This window comes from Eleutherodactylus coqui, chromosome 9 (assembly GCF_035609145.1).
Source record: "Eleutherodactylus coqui strain aEleCoq1 chromosome 9, aEleCoq1.hap1, whole genome shotgun sequence".
In the NCBI taxonomy this organism is placed as follows: Eukaryota; Metazoa; Chordata; class Amphibia; order Anura; family Eleutherodactylidae; genus Eleutherodactylus; species Eleutherodactylus coqui.
In genome coordinates, this window is record NC_089845.1 from 126,906,201 (window position 1) to 126,932,080 (window position 25,880).

General features: G+C 42.9%; 1 protein-coding gene across 1 annotated transcript; it reads left to right on the forward strand.

Moving 5' to 3' along the window:
• Positions 1-2,250: 2,250 nt before the first annotated feature.
• Positions 2,251-24,507, forward strand: LOC136578850 (b(0,+)-type amino acid transporter 1-like). The gene is made up of 4 exons (XM_066579033.1): positions 2,251-2,767; positions 17,800-17,931; positions 18,199-18,563; positions 24,262-24,507. Exons 1-4 carry the CDS (start codon positions 2,266-2,268, stop codon positions 24,505-24,507), a joined length of 1,245 nt encoding a protein of 414 aa, XP_066435130.1. The 5' UTR covers positions 2,251-2,265.
• Positions 24,508-25,880: the final 1,373 nt, after the last annotated feature.

Genomic DNA, 25,880 nt, shown 5'->3' on the forward strand with positions numbered 1-25,880 from the left:
CGGAACACTATGGGAGCATGAAGAGAGAGGAAAGAGCAAAGAAGCATGCTTAGGAGAGCAAGTACAGAGGTTAGACCTCAGTAAGTGGTGGAGCATAAGTACAGTGGGCCCAACAGACCTAAGGAACAGCAAGGGCAGCAGGACATCTGCAATGTAATCCACAGTAGGGGGATCAGTGGGAAGGCAATGGCAGTCTACCAGTCCAGTCACTAGCGATCTCAGGTTCATCCAGGCCCCTGTGATCCGACGTGTGGCCTGTTGGCTTTTATGGCTTAGGGATTACTGTAGTGGTCTTTTGGTGCCACTAGAAGGGCCAAATTTCACAAAAATTAGTCAGCAGAGAAAGAGTTTCCCTTTGCTCGAGGTCCTTAATGGGGTTAATTTGCAGCTAGCTGGAGAAACTTAATATGCACCTGCTGTGTTTGTTGCAGAATACTCTATCTGGGAAAAGAAGCAGGCTCAGCTAAAGGTGTGTGGGATCGGGAACATCAAGGAAAAGATACACCTTACAATGAGGGTTTTTTTGAGGGTGTAGACTGTAAGCCTTACACCTGATTAGCAAGGGACATTAATGTTAGCTAGTGGCCAGATGGCCAGGATTTATCCTGTGTACAGTATTGTGAGAATTGCAATAAGCACTAGCAAAGACCAGTTTAAACCTGTCTTCACAGTCTTGGAGCACTTTTCTTCTTGTACAACTTTATCCTAGGAATGGTAATTCCCTTAGCTGACATCCCCCCAAGTTGTCACAGTCTCTAGTAGGTGGCGCTAGAATGTGTGCAAAAGAACTTTGAGTGTTCCTTCATTCAACTATTATAAGTAGTTCTGCACAAAAACATTAGGGCCATATTTAGATGGTTGAGTGCGAATTGTGCCAGAGATTCTCGGCTGCTTCAGACAGTGCAGCGATACATGTCCGTGCGCTGTCCGATACCTACAGACAGTGGATATTGCATGTCCGATTCTGGTCTGTGAATCAGACCAGAATAGGACATGTAGCAACCTTTTTCATGCAGACCATCGTGTGATTAGCCTAATTCGCTATAATGGGTCCTAGTGCTATCTGTAAAATACATAGATATCACTTGAATGAGAAAATCAGTCATCTGAATTGGCCCAAAAAGTGACAGTGTTAAAATTTTGTTAAATTCCTGACCAATAAATCCAGATTGATCTCTAATAACAAGAGGAGCATGCAACAGTGTGTGGCAGTCATAGCCACATTTAGTGGTTAAAACCACTATACCAAGTCGAGGTGGAATGAAATAGTTATTTTGTAACAAAAATGTTGGTGCAATTCTTCCGAGTTGGCATCATTAGGAGTCTGCTGACACTCTAGACTAGTCCTCATGGACCCCTAACAGGTCATGTTTTCAGGATTTCCTCAGTATTGCACAGGTGATGTAATTATAGTTGGTGCCTCAGACATTGTCACAGGTGTTCTTCCTATAGGAGATCCTAAAAACACGACGTATTGGTCGTCCCTGAGGACTGGAGTTGGGGAACACTGCTGTAGACAGATAGTGCAAGCACTGGTTGCTGCTGTGGTATTCCACGTTACTAGAGGGAAGTCCTTCTATGACCTGTTTCAGCTTGAAAGTTGACAGACGTTTCTCAACGTGAACAGACCTTGATAGTAACTCCCAAAGTGGTTGAGATACCTAAGACTCGTCAAGGTCATTCTGCTTTCAGAGGTTTATCCAGCTGCTGTTGAGTTGCAGTGTTGAAAAAAAAATGCAATTTCAGAGGAATGTGCCATAGTTATCACTTTGAGGACCATCACAATTACAAGAGCATGGTACATTTTGACAGAATGAAGTGCATTTCTTTACACATTTACTGGTAATTAGTTGACTTTAGTTATAAGTAAGAGTGACCCCAGTGATCTATGAACACCTAACAAAAATATTCCTGAATTAATTTCAATATGTTCGACAGTTTAGTAGATGATGAACTTTTAGGAATGCTGTTTAATGAACAAGCAACATCGCTTTTAAGTGGATTTTCCAGTCTATACCATAAAGCTTGGCAAAGACTAGAGTCAACTTGCTGAAAATGGAGATTTCTCCGCAACAAAAGACGGTAAAAGAAGACAGTAGAGTTTGTCTGGAGAGGCATTTGGGCTTTTTCAGTTGTGTAAGCTTCATTGTTGGTTGCATCATAGGTGCTGGAATATTCGTTTCTCCTAGAGGGGTCTTGGAATACTCTCAGCTCAATGTTGGGGTGGCGCTATGTATATGGGCTGCCTGTGGCGTATTGTCTATAATGTGCTCCCTCTGTTATGCAGAGCTAGGCACAGCACTACCATTTGCTGGAGGAGAATACTACCATATCAAGCGAGGTCTTGAATCTTTGCCGGCTTTCATTACCATCTGGACGTTAACGATGTTTATAAGACCTGCATCTAATGCATCACGAGCCCTGGCCTTTGCCGAATACATCAGTCGGCCATTTTACTCCGGCTGCCCACCACCTGATCTACTCAAAAAAATATTAGCTATTGGAATTCTGTGGGTTTTAGGTGTCATAAATTCAAAAAGTATCAAGATGGCCACATGGGTTCAGAATATCTTCACAGTGCTCAAGATGATGTCCTTGACTCTTATTATTGTCTATGCAATGATTGAGTTTGGAGATAACACTAAGGCTTTGGAACCATTTAAGGAAGCATTTAATTCAGAAGTCCCTAATGCAGTTCAGATTGCAGAGTCTTTCTTTCAAGGCCTGTATGCATATGAAGGATGGAGTGGAATTAATTATTTGGCTGGTATGTATCTTTACGCTTTGGTTTGTGGAAATAATATACTTCATTTACTATGTACATCAGTAATTCCCAACTGCTTTACCATGGAGGAAGAGTTGAGGAAAGTCTACTCTCATGTATACACATACAGGAGTATGGTTTTGTGTAGTCATTTTTTCCATGGGAACCCACTTTTTGATTGATGCCCCATAATTATCAATAACTCTACCAATGTGTTATACCATTGAAAGATAATGAAAATGCCACATTAGCCTCATATATCAAAATTGTCCAACTCATAAACCGAACTTGCTGCCAATATCAACCAATCATAGTTTAGTTAATATTTAGAGATGAGCGAGCGTACTCACTAAGGCAAACTACTCGAGCGAGTAGTGCCTTATGTAAGTACCTGCCCGCTCGTCTCTAAAGATTCGGGTGCCGGCGGGGGGGGGGGGGGGAGGAGCAGCGGGGGAGAGCGGGGAGGAACGGGGGAGAGATCTCTCTCTCACTCTATTCCCCCCCCCCCCCCCCGCTCCTCCTTGCTCACTCCCGCAACTCACCGCTCTTCCCCGCTGGCACCTGAATCTTTAGAGACGAGCGGGCAGGTACTCGCATAAGGCGCTACTCGCTCGAGTAGTTTGTCTTAGTGAGTACCCTCGCTCATCTCTATTAATATTCCAAAGTAATCCAAAGAGAAGAAACCAAGTTATGATGGCTGCTATCATTAAGAAGGCTAGATTTTTCTGTTAGAGATTTAATAAATAAGGTCCATAGCAACTAGTTCAAGAGTACAAATTTGCATAACAGTAACATAGAGCCCATCCCTTAAATTACATATCTGACAATGGAGTTAAGGTAAATTAGGTAATCAGCAGAATGTGAACTCAACAATGTAAACACATGAAAGGAAAAGACATTAAAAAACTCAGGATTAGTCCAATCAAGCAAAGTATGTTGAAACTTTGTTGACTTTTTCTCTATAGACCTAACCTGTGAAACGTTGGTATTTTTCCAAACTATATGACACCAAATGACACATCTATTTAACACTTTAATTACCCACTTCTAAAGCCATACATTAGCCATATATTGTTGGCCATAAGGTTTATTGTTGATAATTCACCTTGTAAAGACTTGCTAAACACTTGATATCGGTAGTTTTCAGAAAAATGGCACATTTTTTTACTGCTGTTTTTCTGAGCATTTTTTGTCACTTTTTTGTCAATAGGAAAATATGAAACGCAGCAAAACTGTTTTTTTCTGGAGTTTTTCCTTTTGCTGTGCATTTTTGGAGGTAATTAGCATTCTTTTGCAATTGCAGCAGACTGTAGGTTTAGCATTTTTTTTCTGGTGTTTTTGTATAGACTTTTTTATGGAGGGAAAAAAAAACAACACAAAAAAATGCAGAGATAAAATGTGTCAGTACAAAAACTGTTCTAAAAAACAACCACATATACCAGTTAACGGCTGTGTGTGAAGAGAGCTTATGGTTTTCATTATAGCCTAGGATTGGATATAGGACTTAGGACATATAGCATTCACATGGGCGATGCGAGCTGCGCCAGAGACTCTAGTACGCAAATCATACCGAACAGCACACAATCGCTGCATCCATGTTGTTTAATGTATGGGACACCGCACATTACATGTCCTATTCTTGTGTGAAACTCGCACAAAAATAGGACATGCAGAAATTTTTCAAACTCGGACCATTGGTTCAAGTAAAAAATGTCAAATGAACGGGTGCTTTTACCATGCGAGTTCTGTGCATATCAAAATCAGATGGAGCTTGCATAGAAATATCACCTGTATAAATATGACCCTCCAGTTTCTGGACAAGATTTTTTACCTGGGACCAGAGAGAGCAGTTGTATTACTTCCTGTTGTTCTTTTATGTTGATGCCCCTATGATCCGCCATTCCAGGTCCTGTTTTAGGCAGAGGCTGAGCAGACATCTGTCTGGGATGATTTAGTGAATCCTGCACTCAGCAGGGCGTTGGACCAGATGACCCTGGAGGTCACTTCCAACTCTACCAGTCTATGATTTTGTAGGAAAGACTAGAAGCAATGGGATAAAACTGAAAGGGAGGAGATGCAAATTAGATATTAGACAGTGAGGGTGATCAACGAGTGGAACAGGTTGCCACGGGAGGTGGTGAGTTCTCTTTCAATGGAAGTCTTCAAACAGAGGCTGGACAAATATCTGTCTGGGATGATTTAGTGATCCTGCACTGAGCCGGGGGTTGGACCCGATGACCCTGGAGGTCCCTTCCAACTCCACCATTCTATGATTCTGAGAAAGGAGGGTCTCTTTCAAATGAGTTATCTGAGATGAGAAGAAAACCTCTGTGCTGCAATACCTGACAAAGCCTACATACAAGAGTGGTGCTGTTTCTGGTAAAAGGCAAACATTTTTTCTAATCCTGGACAGTATACATTTATAGAAAGCCAGGCTGTCTATGGTTTATCTCCAGAAATATATGCACTTTTCAGTGTTGAACAGATTCACAGTGTAATTCTGATTATATATGTAGATTGGGAACCAGTAATATCATGGAGTCATGAGGTACTGAGTCAAGTCACATCTTGTAAGTAATGCCTAACCGATAATTAGACTATATTTTACAGTTTTAAGGATGGTGGTTCAACCCATACGAAGTGTGCGAAACTTCTGCTTGAAATTTAGCATCTTGCCCTGCAATATGCTGTATAAATATAAATGAGATGTTGGCTCTGTAACTCCAGCCATGTAAGACACAAGTGTAATGAATGTACAAGCCGGCCGTGGTCTACATCGATACTAGACATTAATCTTAGAGGAAGTACTATGGAAGAAATCATAGAAGGGTTCCTGTGACCATTTATATCTAGGAAGTATAAAAACCGACAACCCAATTAAAATGATCAATCTATAGTATGGGCCTGTGCTTTTAATTTAATGGAAAGCAACTGCTCAAGCTAATGCAGCTTCATCTATTTGGGAGAAAGCCAGTGCAGACTGTGTCACACAAGTTTATAACTAATCTTTTTTAGGATTCTAAGAAACTGACCTATGACTCTGGCAATAGGTCAAGTATTCATATTATGCAGTACAATTACTATTTATGTCTTGTAGATAAATGTTCTATGAGTGTGGAGTTTCAGTAGGAAGACCTAAAGTTCTCCATTATTGCACTCCTTTAGCTCTAGGTTTCTATATGTGAGAATAATGAACTTTGTGTGAGTAAACGGAAGATATAGACCTTCAACAACTCAAGCAAAGGAAAAAACAAAAAACTCAGCTCTTTAGGACTATGAGAATGATCTCTGGACCCACAGGTCTAGTGGTTTAAAAGAACTGTTTTTTATTAGATCATTTCTGCAACGCGTTTCAGTGCCAAAACGGTCTGGAGATCATTCTCATAGTCCTAGAGCGCTGAGTTTTTTCCTTTGCTGGACTCATTTGCAAGCCCCTGGTCACCCAGAGGGCTTCCACTCTCCAAGACACCTCTTCAGAATACCTGGATCAAAGGACAAGAGACACACCGATACGCAGACTTAGACACTAGGTACTGGTAGGATCCCTATCCAGGAGTCCCACCGTGTACCAGGTGAGTGGAATTCACTCTATTACCTTGATTAGTACTATAAGCCGCTATTATATGTTAAATATTCTTTCTTAAACAACTCCAGGGCAAAAGACATCTAGGCTATACCATGATGACAAGATTTTCCTGGCCTCTTTTATTTAAAGGGGTTGAACCAGAATTATACATTATCCCCTATTCACAAGCTAGGGGATAACTTGCTGATCAGTAGGGTCTCTTGAGACACCTGCCAATCTCAAGGACTGAGGTCCCATTTTCCCTGTCCTCCTCACTGTTGACTTACTGCACCCTCTGCAGTGAAGAGGAGACTCAATGGAGTGCTAGTCACACAAGTATGCTGGAGCTCCATTCATTTTAAGTACTACTGCTAGAGATAGCCAAGCAGCAAGTATTTCCATCAGTCCCATTGGGTCAGGAAGGATATTGTTTCTCCCTTGGGAGAGCACCTAGAAGGTGTGAGGAGACTTATAAGGCCATCCATGCTCCTCTGGGAAATATGCAAATGAGAACGTGAAACAATTCCTCTAGAATGCCACCTACTGGAAGGCAGCATTCCTACAAGTCAATGTCAGACCTTTTAACAAGCCAATAGGTCGTGTTGTAGAGACATTGTTCCGTCTTCCTATTTGCATCATCCCCATTGAAAAATATATCACGAATAACAACTGCATGCTCAGCCAGTGCTCCATTCATTCTGACATCTCTGATGGGGGAGAAGTGACACCCACAGTGACGGACAGAGGGAGACACAAGACCCCTGTTCTCGAGATTGGCAGGAATTCAGCAGTGAGACACCCACCAATCAATAACTTGTGATTCTGGTGCAATCCCTTTAAAGAAACAGTTGGGATCTATGCTAAATTTATTTGTAACTAAAGCTGTTTTAACAGATTGGTGGGCCCAGTGCAAAGATTTCATAGTTGGGCTCTCCTACACATGGTGCTGAAATGATGCCAGCTGGACACAAGACAACAGATTTAGACATCAGCTTTAGCAGTTTCCTTTTTTGGGTACTTATGAAGTGTCCCAGTACTTTAATAATTCCAGAATTTACAGCAGAGCTGAATTATGTCATAATTAGACATAATTCAGTTGAAGAAGCAATAATACGAAGCACATTTCAACAATGGTACACAACAACGATGCAGGAATAAGAATACACCATTAAATGACAGGAATAGAATAGTGATTATATCAGCTAATGGAGCAGATGGATGATTGAATGGTGAATAGATAGTAAACTGAGAATCATTTATGCAAACTCTAGTTTTTCCTAAGCCTTCCCCTAATCCATGCCTGACAATGACCCTAACACCAAACTCCGCTGTCCCTGAGATCCCTAAAGATATCCCTAATGCAAACTTTATCCGAAATACTGATCATGAAAACCAATGAGAAAGTACTGAGACAAGAAAAACAAACTGATCAGAACTGAATTAGAAAGCAAGCAGGAAAAAAAGAGGTACTAAAGCGCTCCGTTAACCGGATATGATGTGAAATAAATAGGTAAAACTTTACAAACAAAAATATAAATGGCTACTGATGGGTACTAAAGATGAGCAAGCATGCTCGGTTAAGGAAATTACTCGAGCGAGCATTGGCATTTTTGAGTAACTGCCTGCTCGTCTGAAAAGATTCGGGGGGCGAAGGGGGTGAGCGGGTGGTTGCGGGGGGGAGCAGGGGGGAGAGAGAGATTAAAAATATAAATATTAGGAAGCAGGTGTAAAGTGGTCGGGGACCAATGTAAAGTAGGAGATATTCTGAATGTTAAATCCTACCTCCATGAAATGATGGCTGTGATTGATTCTTCGAGTGCTGCTCAGCCAATCAATGCAGCGCTCAATGAACTAATGCAATGGCTGTGATTGGTTCTTCGAGTGCTGCATTGATTGGCAGAGCTGCGGCGCTCAAAGAACCAATCACAACCATCACATTGTTGAGGTGGGATTTATGAATTGTCTGAGCCGTAGCTCAGCCAATTCAGAAATCCTGCCTCCACACCACGATAGCTGTGATTGGTTCTTTGAGCACCGCAGCTCAGCCAATCAATGCAGAACTCAAAGAACCAATCACAGCCATTGCATTGGTTCATCGACCGCTGCATTGATTGGCTGAGCAGCACTCGGAATCTGACCCATTCGTGTGAGCCCGGACTTCAGCAGGGAATTGTTTTAGTAAGAAACTAAACACAAGAACATGGGGGCACAATCTCAAATTAGTTCGGGGGATGTTCAGAAGCCACATCAGAAAATATTATTTTAGTGATTGTTGGAACAAACTTCTAACAGATATGGCTGGAAAATAGTATCCATAGTAAGTGAATTTAAGCATGTCTGTTCTTGAATAAACAGAATCCTGAGAATTATCTGCACCTCAGGAAAAGTATCAGTCTCCATCGCATTGCGCTTGTTATTGCTGTACGTGTTTTTCTCAAACTTTTCCAATAATTTCCTTCCCCAGCTTTTAAGTTATGGAGGCGCTACGCTTCACTATGGAGTCTGAAGGATTTAAATAATAAACTATTTAAGGCGTTTATTCACAGACAGCAAATTCCCGAATGTTATTGTAATAGAGACTCATTGCTTTTATAGCAAAGTAAAATCTGCTGTACTTTAACTGCACAACCGTAACACAAACTGTTTACCCCCTAGGAGGAAAAAGGATTAGTTTTCCAACTGAGCGGTTTCTTACTAAATGTACATATGTTCGTTTTTAACACTGATGCATGTCAATAATTGCCTTCTATTGTGCTGCAGCTTATTGTAAAGTTATAATTACACACAATCATAACCACTAAAATGTTCTTACATTGAGATGTTTGTACAGTGCAGTGGCCGGATGTATAAGGGGCTTATCCATACTGAAGGCTTTTACCCAAACGTATGTGGCCGATTAAAGGAAATACTGTGTTTTCCCCAAATAAGACCCTGTCTTATATTTATTTTTGCCCCCAAAGAGGTGCTAGGTCTTATTTTCTGAGGAAGTCTTATTATACTTACCTAGCAGGCTCGGTCCAGGTCCCTCCTGCTGCTCTTTGAAGCTCCGGCGCTGAGCTGCGGCATTGATTAGCCAATGCATACATCCGCCTCCACAACACGATAGCTGTGATTGGTTCTTCGATCTCTGTTCAGCCAATCAATGCAGTGCTGTATGAATCAATCCCAGCCATCACATTGGTTCATCGAGTGCTGCAGTGATTGACTGAGCAGCACTTGCAGAATCAATCATAGCCATCGCTTCCTGGAAGTGGGCTTTATGAATCCCGTAATCAGGAAGTGATCTACTGTGGGTGAACGAGGACTGCAGGACGCCAAGGAGTCTGGGGATGTAAGTGTTATACTTACCTCTCCTGTTGTTCCCTCGGTGACAGCTCTGTAAGTGGTCACTTAATACATTGAGTGTTACTGCTAAATAGTGCGCCCATTCTAATTTTATAATAGGTGGACTACTTAGCAATGCTACTCAATGCACTGAGTGGCAACTTTCAATGCTCACACTATGGAAACAACAGGGATGGTAGGTATAACACTTACATCCCTGGACTCAGCAGATCACCTACTTTCAGCCCATAGGCTTAAATTATGCTGCTAAAAGTATGTGACAAACTTGTTTTAGGCTGCCTGTCCATGGGCGAGATGTCATAGTGAGGTCCGCGGCGATAAATCGCCTGCGGAGCTCGCATGACACGCTTTCCATGGGATAACTATGGAAAGCACAGCCCGACGTCCACGAGCGGACAATCATAGCGATTCTCCGCTCGCGTGATTAAAATCGCGGCATGCCGCGATTTGCTTCAATATGCCTGTCAACTAGCTAGGCTCATTGCGGAGACCTTACAGCACTCCACCCTCCTCCCCCGTGGTGGAATATCGCTAGCGATATTCTGTTGCAGCCGTAGACAGGCGGCCTTACTGTATTAACCTACCTGCAGTTTACCATGAACATTCTCGTACTATAAAAAAAAGACCATTACACTTTTGGACGAACTGAGCTTGTTCTACTTCATATGGCTGCAGCTCTGATTCTATAAATTCTGTAATCTCGACTTTAAAATAACACTTTCATCATGTCAGTAACAGTAATAGAACCAGAGCTACAGCCATTTGAAGTGGGGTTGGGAATACTGAATTTACAGTTTTTGTATCTGTATGCAGAGCAGGAAGGGGCAGGAGAGAAAGATCTGTGATCATCCTGTTTGTACCCCAGTCCCAGAGGAGGGTAATATGGACCTTTGTACATGTTATTACTCCCAAGTGCTATCAATCAGAGAAAATACTTATTTGTGCTCTGATTGTCACACATGAAACTCTTTTTTCCCCGAGAAAAAATTAGCACTTGTTTGTCTAATCGCTTCTTTATGCTGCCTAATCCCGCAGAAACCACAGTCATCTAAATGCTTTTTGAGAAAAGAATTAAAGATTTTTTCTCCTTACACAATGCTTTAAATATTGAAAAAAAAGCCTGCACATTATTGGCATTGCTGCATCCATTACAACCTGTACCATCCAATATTACATTATTTATCAAACATGGAAAAATCCATGAAAAAAACAAAACAAATTCCCAAAATAGATGTTTTCTGTTCTTGCTTCCCCAAAAGAGGAATGAAAAGTAATCAAAAAGGCATATAAACCTCAAAATAGTACCAATAAAAACTACAACTCATCCTGCAAATACGACCTCAATTCCAAACAAGGTTGGGCCGCTGTGTGAAATGCAAATAAATGTAAAGCCAAAAAGAATGCAATGATTTGGAAATCTCATCTAACCATATTTTATTCACACTAGAACATATCAGAGGGTGAAAGTGAGACTTTTTTCCCATTTAATATGAAAAAAAAAATAACTCATTTGGAAATTGATGGCAGCAACACATGTGTTACCATACAGTGCGGCATGGGGTCCCGCGGTGGGCGCGCGTCGCTCCGGCGTCGGCTCCAGCAGCCTGGAGCCCTGTGTCGAGGTCATCCCAGCAGCTTGGGTTGGCCAGTGGGCGGCGTGGGCGTGCCCGCCCGTAGGGTGCCGCCCGCACTCCTCTGTGCTTCTTATACAGCAGTGGGTGGAGTTGCCTCCTCCCACTCTCCGCCCCTGGGCGGAACCTTGTGGTTAAAAGACTGGCAGTGAACTGAGCTCATTGCCAGTTATTGGTTCTGCATGCACCTAGCCAGTCTGTCTGCGGGTCTCCTCAGTCAGTCCCTAGTGTTCGGTCAGCTCCCTCTGGTCCCCTTTCACTCAGTCTGTTTTTGTTGGTTTGGTTTGCCTCTAATCTAGTCTGGCCCAGGCAGCACTAGTTGCTATCCAGCACTCTGCCAGTTTGCCTGTGAGTTCCATCTCCAGTCTTACTCTGCTTGTAAGTTTTGTTGGTTTGTTCCACCTGCCTCCTCTGTCGGCACTCTGTTCCCCCCATTAGGTAGTTTCCTGCTTGTCAGTCGCCAGGTCCCTAGCCAGGGCAGGGACCGCCGTCCAGTTGTCCGCCTGGGGTTAGCCAGGGCCGAGGCAAGTAGGCAGGGACAGTGGGGGTGCGGGAGATCAGGGCACCCCAACTGGCGCTCGGGGGGCAGAGTGCCGTAACAACTACTCTAGACTAGCCAGCCAAGAAAGGCAACTTATCCTAGACCACCATTGGATCATATAGTGATCCCTTCACTATTCTAGACCACCAGGGAATTTTAAATTAGTCTGAAAAATCTCATGCATCCTATAGTAAAGTACAGTCCTGGTCTCTTCATTTAAAGAAGGACATTATATTTCTTAGTATTTCCCCAAGGGGTAGAGCTAGAATAAATGGAGTAAAATAATATACAGACATATATTTATGATCTGCAATAGTCTGTTATAACTACCAGAGCAAGAAAGAACAAAACACGCATTTCACAAATATGAAAGTAACCAGAATTTCTAAGTAAAAGTCGTAAAAATTAAATTGGCTAGGGTTAGAACTAGCAAGAAATGGGTCAAAAGACAGTGGCGAATGGTTGGACATTGACTCGGAAGACAACCTGAAACATGACGATATGTCAACGGTTGGCCCTGAAGGAAATGGGGCAGCCACAGACTACCGAAGTCATGGACCTGAGGATCAGTCCATGGTGTCCGCTCAGGAGGGTCACATTCTCGGGTTGGTACAGCGTTTTCACAGCCTTTGCCTGGATAAGCCTGGTCGAGTTTCCGGGGGCCCGGAGGTCCCCCGTCAGAGGGGGGGTAATGTTACCATACAGTGCGGCATGGGGTCCCACGGTGGGCGCGCGTCGCTCCGGCGTCGGCTCCAGCAGCCTGGAGCCCTGTGTCGAGGTCATCCCAGCAGCTTGGGTTGGCCAGTGGGCGGCGGCGTGGGCGTGCCCGCCCGTAGGGTGCCGCCCGCACTCCTCTGTGCTTCTTATACAGCAGTGGGTGGAGTTGCCTCCTCCCACTCTCCGCCCCTGGGCGGAACCTTGTGGTTAAAAGACTGGCAGTGAACTGAGCTCATTGCCAGTTATTGGTTCTGCATGCACCTAGCCAGTCTGTCTGCGGGTCTCCTCAGTCAGTCCCTAGTGTTCGGTCAGCTCCCTCTGGTCCCCTTTCACTCAGTCTGTTTTTGTTGGTTTGGTTTGCCTCTAATCTAGTCTGGCCCAGGCAGCACTAGTTGCTATCCAGCACTCTGCCAGTTTGCCTGTGAGTTCCATCTCCAGTCTTACTCTGCTTGTAAGTTTTGTTGGTTTGTTCCACCTGCCTCCTCTGTCGGCACTCTGTTCCCCCCATTAGGTAGTTTCCTGCTTGTCAGTCGCCAGGTCCCTAGCCAGGGCAGGGACCGCCGTCCAGTTGTCCGCCTGGGGTTAGCCAGGGCCGAGGCAAGTAGGCAGGGACAGTGGGGGTGCTGGAGATCAGGGCACCCCAACTGGCGCTCGGGGGGCAGAGTGCCGTAACAACATGTCACAAAAGTTTGGCAGGGCCTCGTCTACCTTTGTGTAGCATCCCTTCTTTTTACAACAGTCTGTAAACATCTGGGAAGTGAGGAGGCCAAGAGTTTTGAGAAAGGAATGTTTTCCCATTCTTGTCCGATGTAGGATTCTAGCTGCTCATAGTGTTCTATTGGTGAAAGGTCTGGAATGCAGGCAGCCAGTTCAGCACCGGGACTCTTCTTCTGTGAAGCCATGCTGTTTGATGGATGCAGTGTACGGTTCAGTATTGTCTAGATGAAATATGCAAGGCCTTCCCTGAAAGAGACGTTGCCTCGATGGAAGAATATGTTGTTCTATAAACTGCTCAGCATTCAAAGTGCCTTTTAAGATGTGTAAGTTTCCATTTGCATATTTCCCAGAGGAGCATGGATGGCCTTATATGTCTCCTCACACCTTCTAGGTGGTCTCCCGAAGGAGAAACAGTACCCTTCCTTACCCATGTCTATAGGCCTCTCAATAGCTAAGTCAGGAACCTGACACTGATGAGGGTCAATCACTGTGAGACATCTGCATGGTTGTTCTGGTTTTGGCTCATAATTCCTTATTGTTGTTACAAGGCTTGTTAAGTCTGACATTGATTTGCAGAAATGCTGCCTTCCAATAGGTGGCGCTGTAGAGGTATTGTTCTATCTTTCCATCTGCATATTCCCAGAAGAGCATGAATGGCCTTATAAGTCTCCTCACAGCTTCTAGGTGCTCTCCCTAAGGAAAAACAATATCCTTTCTGACCCATAGGCAATAATGCAACCCTAGACCATGAGAGATGCAAGTTTTTGAACTGTGAGCAGATTACAACCTAGACGATTCCTCTCCTCTTAAGTCCACAAGACAATACATCTGGGTTCCAAAAGGTTCATCTGACCACAGAACAGTTTTGCATTTTGCCTCAGCCCATTTTAAATGATCTTTGGTTTAGAGAAGATGCTGGTGTTTCTGGATTGTGTTGACATATGGCTTCTTCATTGCAAGATGCAGCTTTATCTTGAGTTTGTGGATTGCACAGCAAACTGTGTTTGCAGGCCATGATTTTTGGAAGTATTCCTGAGCCCAGTCAGTGATTTGCATTACAGAATTGAGCCTGCTTTTAATGCAGTCCCGCCTGAGGTCTTGTAGATCTTAAGCATCCAATATTGTTGTACTGTAGATGGTGGTAAATTGAAAGTCTTTGCAATTTTACGTTGAGAAAGGTTTTTTTGAAATTGTTTCACAATTTTTAGAAACAATTTTTCACCGGTTGGTGAACCTCTGACCATCTTTAGTTCTGAGAGACTCTGCATCTCTAGCATGCTCTTTTATACACAGTCATGTGATCTAGTAGAACATTGACACTACAGCTCTTTTTTTTTTTAACGATTGCCCCCCAGCAAAAAATGTATAAAAGTTAATAAATACATTATATGGGCCTGAAATTGGCCCCTATAAAAAAAACTAGAACTTGTCCTGCAAAATAAAAGGTGTCGTACAGCTACATTGGCAAAAAAAATTAAGAAGACCGATTTAATACAAAAGGGGAAATAATTTACTGGGGTCGGGAGCTCAGTGTACTGCTCCCGACCAGGCCTGCCTCCACCCCTTGCAGAGAGAGACAGCGTATATCGGCCAGGCGCGAAAACCCAGCCGATATATGCCTGTCTGATTAAGCCCTACCCGTCAGAGTTTTAGATGGGTTAAGATCAAGGGTGTTCCACCATCACATCAGACTATGAGAGTGACATGATTCCGAGTTTTGGTTGGCCTCATACACTTTGCTTCGAATGGGGAGACCTTTTGCAGGTCCCGCATCTACAGGCAAACTGCATTACTAGTAAGCAAGAGGGTGGAGAGCCTAAGAGTTACGGAAAATAAATTTATGATTTTTTGGTGGTAAAACCAGAAAACATATTGAGGGCCTAATTTGATCTCTGCTATGGGCTTCCCTCTTCTGTTTACACCAAAAAATGGCCAGTATAAGGGCTAAGTCAATAGTCATAATACCATCTTTCTGTTTTACCAGAGCAAATCTTGTCTAGCCAAGATAATGGAAACCTAATGGAATGGAAGGCTTCCATTATTTGTTACATTGTAGCAAACAGAGACAGTAGCGAACAGAAAGGCTTCCATTTGCTCCTGTTAACCCCTTGAGTGGCACGCCCGGAAAATTTCCGGGACGAGCTCCACTGCTCATAGCGTTATAGCCCGGAAGATTTCCGGGCTATGTATCACTATGGGAGCTGCAGAGCACAATGCCACAAGCTGTGACAGTGTGCTCTGCCTGCACAGACCCACAGAGAACAAAGCAAGGGCTTTGAAAAACCAGCAGAAGATATTGCCGGCAATGTCCTGCTTTGTTTACAGGTTGCCATAGAGACCATCGGCTTGTCAGAAGCAAGCCGATGGTCTCTGTGGCAGGGAGAGCTTGGTGCTTGGCTGCAAGAGGACAGCTAGGTACCAGCTCTTACAGCAGAGATCAGAGAAAACCTCCGATCTCTGCTGTGTTAACCCCTTACATGCTGCAGTCTATGTGACTGCAGCATGTAAAGGGCTGTCACCATCGGACCCCCGGAATGTGATCAGGGGGTGCCTGTGGAAGTCCCCTACCTAAAGGAACAAAAAAAAAAAAGGTAAAAACAAAAAAGGTAAAAAATTATTTAAAAAAATAATAAAAACACTTGTCCCTTTTACTTTGTAAAAAATCAAAAATACAATCACACATGGGGTATCCATGCGTCATAATGACCCAGAGAAGGAAGTTAATACATTATTTAACCCCTTAATGACATGGCCCCTTTTTTTCTTTTTTCCCCCATTTCTTTTTTTCCTCCCCCCTGTTTAACAAAAATCACAACTTGTCCCGCAAAAAACAAGCCCTTATATGGCCATGTCAATGGAAAAATGAAAAAGTTATGGCTCTTGAGACGCAACTGCAAAATTAGTTGAAATTCAATGATTAGACCATTTTAAAAAACCTGCCCTGGTGGGCACGACAGGGTGGTAGGAAACCCGCCACTCAAGGGGTTAAAGGGGTTTTCTAGCAGAAAATGGAAATTCTGAAGCTGAAATCTAAGAGGTACAGCTATCTAGCTGCAACCTGTACCTTTTATTTGCCACTTTGGACCCTTTTCTACGCCCTGTGCAGTTGCCAATCTGTCGCCACATTTACATGCATCACTTGTGCAGTAAACACAACGGACTGTTACGTACAACTCTCAGCATGCATAGAGTTTGTCTCCTGGCCACAGCTGTAGCTACAGTCATAGCTCACAGGTCCTTCAACTTACCAGCATCAACCTCCCTCACACTGAGAGAGTCAGAGAAAGTTGCTGAAGCAGACAGAAAGGAGCTTCCGACACTCTGAACTGCACATGAGCAATACAGCGCAGTGCTTCCACTCCTGTCTTCCCACCATGCACTGCACACAGGATGTTGGAGGTTATGGCCAGGGAGGAAGTAGGAAATGCAGACAAGACATCAGAGGAAGTGGAGATATTTTTCAGGAGGAGGGTCACATGACATAGATAGAAAATGAAGAAAGTGGCTAGACCAGGTACAGTGGACCTATTAAAAAATTATTTATTGTGATGATGTACATTAGATTTTAAAATGTTAGTCTGTGCCCGGAATACCCCTTTAAGCTTTCCATTTAATGGATCCATCAAATTCAACAGCGCATGATCAGAAAGGGAGACCATGTGACGGATCCACTAAAAACTGATATAAACTAATGCTAAACAGAAGAAACAGACAGTTAATTTTCAGTTTTTTATGGAGTTGCTGAGCAGAGGAATTGGGTTAAGCAGCACATGTGAAAAAGACTTGGGTATACTAATGAATCAAAGACTGAACATGAGTCAATAGTGTGATGTAGCAGCAAAAAAGTAAACACGATTCTGGAATGTATTAAGAGAAGCATAGAGTCTAGATGATGTGAAGTAATTATCCCCCCCTCCTACTCCTCCTTAATCAGACCTCATCTGGAATACTGTGTCCAGTTCTGGGCACCCGAATTTTAAAAAAAACATAGACAAACTGGAACAAGTTCAGAGAAGAGCAATGAGGATGGTGAGCTGTCTGCAAATCATGTCCTATGAGGAACGGTTAAAGGATCTGGGAATGTTCAGCTTGCAAAAAAGAAGGGTGAGAGGAAACTTAATAGCGGTCTACAAATATCTGAAGGGCTGTCTCACTGCAGAGGGATCACCACTATTCTCATTTGTACAAGGAAAGACTAGAAGCAATGGGATGAAACTGAAAGGGAGGAGACACAAATTAGATATTAGCCAGTGAGGGTGATCAATGAGTGGAACAGGTTACCACAGGAGGTGGTAAGTTGTCCTTTAATTGAAGTCTTCAAACAGAGGTTGGACAAATATCTGTCTGGGATGACTTAGTGATCCTGCATTAAGTAGGGGGTTGGACCATATAACCCTGGAAATCCTTCCCAACTGTGCCATTCTTTGATTCTATGAACTAACAGGCTGTATAGTACATTTTCATCTCAGAGCTGCGATTTTCACTATATTTTTATTGATTACTTTTCTTTATATTTCAGAGGAGATAAAGAACCCGAGCAAAAACATACCTCGCAGTATAATAACAGCCATGTGCATGGTGATTGTCTTCTATTTGCTGGTGAACATCTCATACCTCACTGTTCTGACACCCAAGAAGATTGTATCTTCAGGTACCCTGATTTCCATTCTAGTACTTCCCTTCTCTGTGGACAAACCCTTTAAGGGACCAATATTCATATCGACCGAATCATAGTGTAGGTTTACAAGAGGTGAACACTTCGATAAACGCAGTAGTTCTTTAAGTATGTAATTAGCTCATGCAAGGTACATTTTGACTGCACGGGATGTAGATTATGTACATTATCAGGGATATATTACCTACAGCTGTTTTATACTTTAGGTTGAATATAATTTTTCCTATTGCTATATCATTGCAGCTGCAGTATCGGTGACGTGGGCCGATAGAACTATCCCATCAGTGGCTTGGATCATCCCTGTTTCAGTGGCCATCTCAATATTTGGCTCTCTGAATGGAGGAATGTTTATGTTGGGGCGATTAAACTACGCTGGAAGCAAAGAAGGACATTTGCCAGCGATTATATCAATGCTCCATGTACACTACCTGACCCCCGCCCCAGCTATGATCATTTCCACAATAATTGCATCCATTTTTGTCATTCCTTCTGACCTTATTTCATTAACAAACTATTTTGGGTTTTCCAGCTGGCTGCTGGTTGGACTAACTTGCATTAGTCTGGTTGTACTGCGTTATCGTGAACCCAATCTTAATTGCCCGTACAAGGTAAGTTGAACATCTAAACCATAATTGGAATAATTAAAGGGGTTGTCCAGTTCGGGTTTCCTAAAAGAGCACAGATAAAGCAAAAAAAAAAGCATTCAATTTACAAAAATAATCAAAAACATTTCTGTGCACACTTTTTCCATTTCTTTTTTTTTAAATGCTTGGTATCACTGCATTCATAATGGCTCATAGAAAAATGTAACTTTTTTTGTAGATTTTGCCTCACCACTAATGCAGTAAAAGTGATTAAAATGCCATATGTATCCCGAAATGGTACCAATAAAAACTTTAGCTTGGAATGCAAAAACAAGTCTTTCCACAGCTCCATCCATGGAAAAAAAAAGTGCCAAAAACAAATTATTTTCAAAAAAAGGGTTTTTATTGTGCAAAAGTGGGAAAACCTAAATAAATATATTTATATAATTTTGGTATTGCCGTAATCATACTGACCAACAAAAGAAAGTTATGTCATTTATACTGTATAGTGAACACCGTAAAAGAAAGCAAAAAACAATGGCAGAACTGACGTATTCTTTCTGTTATGGCATCGTTGGCTGTGCAGGCGCCAGTTAGGATCAGGTGCAAGTGCAGGTATGATACAATAAATGGGGTATATGGGATTAGTAGCGCTCCAAAGTGAGGTGGAGAAAAAAGTCGTGTGCTGGATAAATAAAATATATAAATGAAGAACTCACCCCAGACGTAACTGAGCCCTGCAATTGGGTCGCGGTTCGTCAGAATGGTCCTAATTAGTAGGTGATGTTAGATGCAAATCCAAGATACTGGTCTGGATGACATCCCAGGATTGGGAGAGCTCACAGGGTGACTCTAGGTAAAATATACCAGAGAGAGCAGAATGCAGGAAAATACAGTGAAAAAGCCCTGGTGCTCCAGTAGTTGGATGTGTAGCAGAGAAAGTTGAAGAAGAACGTACTTCGTAGGGGTGTCAATATGTATGACGCCCTAAAATCCTGATTAGCGTGTAGTAATGGATGGATCCGTATTTGTGAAGATTTTAATATTTATTCAGTAATATACAATGTGTTTCGGCTATTCAATAGCCTTTATCAAGTATGCATAAAAATAGCAGTAAAAGGTCATATTTATATATAAAAATTAAAGGAAATACCTTGTGGTTTGGGCTCTGAGTGAACTGCCAGGGAGGTCAATGAGGGCGGGGCTTCCCCTTCCGGGTCACTTGTTTAATGACGTGAACTACGTCAGGTGAAGGCAGAGGGAGGAGGGAGGAGTCAGTGAGGGGGGCGGGATTGGGGCATCGTAGCATAAGAACTAGATGGGTGTTCCACAAAAGTAATAGTAGAGATATATAAGGGAGGATAAACCCACATAAAAATACAAGAACGCTGTGTACATATAAAATAGGAACTGTTAGAACATGCCGCAGGTGAGAAGGCAGAGAGGACATTATATGGTGGCGTCATTACGCAAGGAGAGTCACATGACTAGTCATGCGGGACATATGTGGGTGTGTTCCGCAGGCTGGATAGAAAGCGCATTGGCGTCACGGCGTGAAGGTGTAGGCTGCGTTCCACAGACTGGCGTCTCCCATTCAGTCTCTGCTGTTTTGTCTCACCCAGTCCTTGAGTATTTCCTCTCCTCCATAGTCCACCCAGGGTTGTACAGGAAAGTTATTGAGAGTTAAAACACAAAGTCTCCCTTATCAGGGTGGGTGCCTTGCTTTATTGCCAGGTCCAGTCAAGGTAAATTAGGTAACGATTAGGGATGAGCGAGTATACTCGCTAAGGCACTACTCGCTCGAGTAATGTGCCTTAGCCGAGTATCTCTCCGCTCGTCCCGAAAGATTCGGGTGCCGCCGCGGGGCGGGGAGCTGCGGGGGAGAGCAGGGAGGAACGGAGGGGAGATCTCTCTCTCCCTCTCTCCCACCCGCTCTCCCCTGCTCCCCGCCACAACTCACCTGTCAGCTGCGGCGGCCCCCGAATCTTTCGGGACGAGCAGGGAGATACTCGGCTAAGGCACATTACTCGAGCGAGTAGTGCCTTAGCGAGTATACTCGCTCATCCCTAGTAACGATCCTAGATTCCACCTATGTTTTTTCTGCCATCAGTTATCTTGTCTCTGACTTCTGGCAGTTCAGAAACTCTCTGTATTCTACACATCATCCGGCCTGTCTCTTGTCCTCTATCTTTAAATGTGTTCATCGGCTACCTCAACATGACTGAATTGATGTGACAGTTTCATCCTGTTCTCTCCCCAAAATTAATAAAACTTATACAGTACATAGGCGAACGGGTTCTGTGTGGTATCTTGTGGCAGATCGCTTCAAATTTGCTGTAACTGAGACTCATGATCATGTAAACTCATAGACTGTCAAAGTTGGCATCTCAGATGATCTCATACATGTTCTATTGGCGATAAATCTGGCGACCAGGCAGGCCACGGAAGTGTAACAATGTTGTGGAGGAATTGCAGTTATATGTATCCCTAATGTCACTAATAAAAACTACAATTCGCCACGCAACAAACAATCCTCATACGGCTATGAAGATGGAAATCCCCCCAAACTGTTGCGTCCTTAAGTACCAAACTAGACTTTGTCCTTAATGGATTAAGAAGGTAGAGTTTATGTAGACATAATACATATACCATACATAACATATACACTACCGTTCAAAAGTTTGGGGTCACATTGAAATGTCCTTATTTTTGAAGGAAAAGCACTGTACTTTTCAATGAAGATAACTTTAAACTAGTCCTAACTTTAAACAAATGCACTCTATACATTGCTAATGTGGTAAATGACTATTCTAGCTGCAAATGCCTGGTTTTTTGTGCAATATCTACAAAGGTGAATAGAGGCCCATTTCCAGCAACTATCACTCCAGTGTTCTAATGGTACAATGTGTTTGCTCATTGGCTCAGAAGGCGAATTGATGATTAGAAAACCCTTGTGCAATCATGTTCACACATCTGAAAACAGTCTAGCTCATTACAGAAGCTACAAAACTGACCTTCCTGTGAGCAGATTGAGTTTCTGGAGCATCACATTTGTGGGGTCAATTAAACGCTCAAAATGGCCAGAAAAAGAGAACTTTCATCTGAAACTCGACAGTCTATTCTTGTTCTTAGAAATGAAGGCTATTCCATGCGAGAAATTGCTAAGAAATTGAAGATTTCCTACAACGGTGTGTACTACTCCCTTCAGAGGACAGCACAAACAGGCTCTAACCAGAGTAGAAAAAGAAGTGGGAGGCCGCGTTGCACAACTAAGCAAGAAGATAAGCACATTAGAGTCTCTAGTTTGAGAAACAGACGCCTCACATGTACCCAACTGGCATCTTCATTAAATAGTACCCGCAAAACACCAGTGTCAACATCTACAGTGAAGAGGCGGCTGCAGGATTTTGGGCTTCAGGGCAGAGTGGCAAAGAAAAAGCCATATCTGAGACTGGCCAATAAAAGAAAAAGATTAAGATGGGCAAAAGAACACAGACATTGGACAGAGGAAGACTGGAAAAAAGTGTTGTGGATGGATGAATCCAAGTTTGAGGTGTTTGGATCACAAAGAAGAACGTTTGTGAGACGCAGAACAAATGAAAAGATGCTGGAAGAATGCCTGACGCCATCTGTTAAGCATGGTGGAGGTAATGTGATGGTCTGGGGTTGCTTTGGTGCTGGTAAGGTGGGAGATTTGTACAGGGTAAAAGGGATTCTGAATAAGGAAGGCTATCACTCCATTTTGCAACGCCATGCCATACCCAGTGGACAGCGCTTGATTGGAACCAATTTCATCCTACAACAGGACAATGACCCTAAACACACCTCCAAATTGTGCAAGAACTATTTACAGCAGAAGCAGGCAGCTGGTATTCTATCAGTAATGAAGTGGCCAGCGCAGTCACCAGATCTGAACCCCATTGAGCTGTTGTGGGAGCAGCTTGACCGTATGGTACGCCAGAAGTGCCCATCCAACCAATCCAACTTGTGGGAGATGCTTCTAGAAGCGTGGGGTGCAATTTCTCCAGCTTACCTCAACAAATTAACAGCTAGAATGTCAAAGGTGTGCAATGCTGTAATTGCTGCAAAAGGAGGATTCTTTGACGAAAGCAAAGTTTGATGTAAAAACAATGTTATTTCAAATACAAATCATTATTTCTAACCTTGTCAATGTCTTGACTCTATTTTCTATTCATTTCACAACGCATGGTGGTGAATAAGTGGGACTTTTCATGGAAAACACAAAATTGTTTGGGTGACCCCAAACTTTTGAACGGTAGTGTATATCTATACAACACAGAACAAGAGAATGTGTATTGTCTTCATGTGGTAAATCGTATTTATGCTGAGCGATTATTGGAATACTGCCCGGCCAGATTTTTAAAAAAAATCATTGTGAATCAGGACAGGTGGATTCTGACTCCCTTTATAGTAAAAGGCAGTAAAAATTGGAGGAGGAGGTTCCTTGTCTATGAATGGGGCTCAGTGGATAGCACTGTTACCTTGCAGTGCTGGGGTTCTAGGTTCAAATCCCATTAAGGACAACATCTGTATATACTTTGAAAACTTCATAGAGATGTTGCCATTGGACAGATTTGAACCTTGGACTCCTGCACTGCGAAGCAGCAGAGCTTACTACTGAGACATCACGCTTGTTCTTTCATCACCAGAGGAGGACAACAAGAAGAATAAACAGAAAGAGAATATAAAACCTCCATACAGATGTTGCCCTTGGACAGATTTAAACCTTGAACTCCAGCACTAATAGATGAGCCACCACAATTCTTCCTCCTTTTCCCTTCTCCAAAGAAGGAGAAGACGGAGAAGAAAAAGAAGAATAAACACAAAGAGAACACACAAACTACATGCAGATGTTTTCCATAGTCAGATGTGAACCTAGATCCCCAGCACTACAAAGCTACTAGCCCCTAAACATACAAGCTTCTTATTTCTTCCTCCTGCTGATTGTTCCTTCTGTGGAGGAGTATGAGAAGAAGGAGATTTTCTTATTCTCTTTCTTCTGTTTTTTCTTTTTCCTCATTCCTTTTTTTTCTTCTCATTCTCCTTTACTTTATTTTTCTTCTCCTTCTCCTGTGTAGGAGGAGGAGGAAAAAGAAGAAAGAGCAGGAGAAACAAGAATGTAAAATAAGTGTGGCGGCTCAGTCATTAGCACTGTTGTCTTATAGTACTGGTGTCCTAGGTTCAAGTCTGACCAAGACCAACATCTGCATAGACTTTGTAAGTTCTCTTTGTGTTTATTCATCTTTTTCTCTACAGGAAGGAAGACCAAGCATGTTGGCTCAATTTTTAGCACTGTTGCCTTGCAGTGCTGGAGTTCTAGGTTCAAATCTGACCGAGTGCAACAGCTCTAAGGAGTTTTTTTTTCCTGCTGTTTTTCTCCTCTGAAGCAGAAAGGGCAAATATGGTGGCTCAGTTGTAAGTATTGCTGCCTTGCTGGAGCCCTAGGTTGAACTCTGACCAAGGGCAACATCTGTATGAAGTCCATGCAGAGGTTGTCCTTGATGAGATTTCAACCTAGGACACTAGCACTGAATGGTAATAGTGCTATCCACTGAGCAACATTCATTGAAAACACACACCTCTTTATTTGTAAGATCGGGTTGGGAAGATTGGATCCAGTTTTGCAAAAATTCACCCGATTTTCATTCCGTGGCTGATCATGACAAACAACACTAACCAGTATTACGGTTTTCTATTTCAGGTCTTTCTTCCCATCGTCTTTGGAGTTATTGCAGTATCAGCCTTCCTGGTTCTTGCACCCATTATCCAGTCCCCTAAAGTTCAGTACTTTTATGCCTTGCTGTTTATGTTGAGCGGTGTAGTTTTCTATATCCCTTTTATACACTTTAAGTTACAGATCCCTGGCTTCGATAAAATCACCTGTTATCTACAACTTTTGCTGGAAGTTTCACCAACTGATATTTTTGAGGATTCTAAAACTGACTAGCCCTGTTATTTCCATCCGAGAAAATCAGTCATGTGTATCGAGGACACTTGCAGAACAATAAAGGCTTATGAAGAGCGTCTGTAGATAAAGGCTGGGCCTCAATGTCAAGTAAATATCTACTGCAAAAATGGAATAAATCTAGCTTGTGACCTGCAGGTTGGAAGTCATTTTCATCTGTTTTATAGCAGACACTTCTTCTGTAGACTCTACTCTATTGTACAGGAAACATTGCAAATAAAGATCTTCAGATAGAGTTGGAGCTTAGAGCTTTAACTATATTTTGTTCAGAAGTTTTCAGACTTACACTTGTAAAACAAAATGACCTAAAAAGAGTTGTCGGAAAGGAATGAAACTTACTATGTGTTATTGTAACATTGTGCTCTCCCTAAGGAGAAAAGATAGTGTTCCTGACCCACATCACAGGCCTCTCGCTAGCCAAGCCAGAAACCTACTGCACACTGATGAGGGGCAAAAACCCTGAAACAGCTGTCTGTGTATGGAGTCTGGCTGGGCTTGCAATCTCCAGTTATTGTTACAAGGCTTGTGTAAAGAGTCTAACATTGAATTGCAGGTATGCTGCCTTCCAATAGGGGCGCTGCAGAGGTATTGTTCCATCTCCCTTTTTTGCATTACCCAGAGGAGCATGAATGGCCTTATAAGTTTCCTCACTCACTCACCTTCTAGGTGCTCTCCCAAGGAGAAAAGAGTACCCTGTTGTACTACCTCTAACTTGGATACTAGATGTGACACGGTGGGCATAGAGGCTCTAGTACCCTGTTGTACCACCTCCAGCTGGGATATAAGATGTAATATGGGCAGGCATGGATGCTCTAGTCCCCTGTTGTACCCCCTCTAGCTTGGATACAAGATGTGAGATGGCGGGCATGGAGGCTCTAGTACCCGGTTGTACCACTTCTAGCTTAGATACAAAATATGATATGGGCAGGCATGGATGCTCTTGTACCCTGTTGTATTGCCTTTAGCCACAGCCCAGCTACAGAGATAATTTGGCCACTGTGGGGGTCGCTATTACTAATTGGACCACTGTGGGGGTCAATATTATTACTAAGGGCCACTATGAGGGTCACTATTTTTAGTGGGGCCACTTTAAGAGTCACTATTTTTACTGGGGCCACTATAGGAGTCACTATTAGGGCTCGTTCACATGGGCTTAATCGTATTTCGGTAGCACAAATATGCTGTGTATTTGCGCAATCAAAAATCGCTTATGCCTGCATATTTGGGCAAGCAAAAAAGAACGCAGATGGGCCCACTGAAATGGTGCGCAAATGTGCAGTGAATACACAGGTTTCCTGTGCATTCACCACGTATTTGCGCGGCCCATTCACTTCAAAGGCCTATTGGGATTTGTT

Bases quoted from the DNA above. Each gene is read 5' to 3' on its own strand.
- LOC136578850 (XM_066579033.1), top strand. From the start codon at position 2,266: ATGTGCTCCCTCTGTTATGCAGAGCTAGGCACAGCACTACCATTTGCT. The intron at 2,768-17,799 runs GTATGTATCTTT...TTTATATTTCAG, and splicing joins TGGAATTAATTATTTGGCTG to AGGAGATAAAGAACCCGAGC. The intron at 17,932-18,198 runs GTACCCTGATTT...ATATCATTGCAG, and splicing joins CAAGAAGATTGTATCTTCAG to CTGCAGTATCGGTGACGTGG.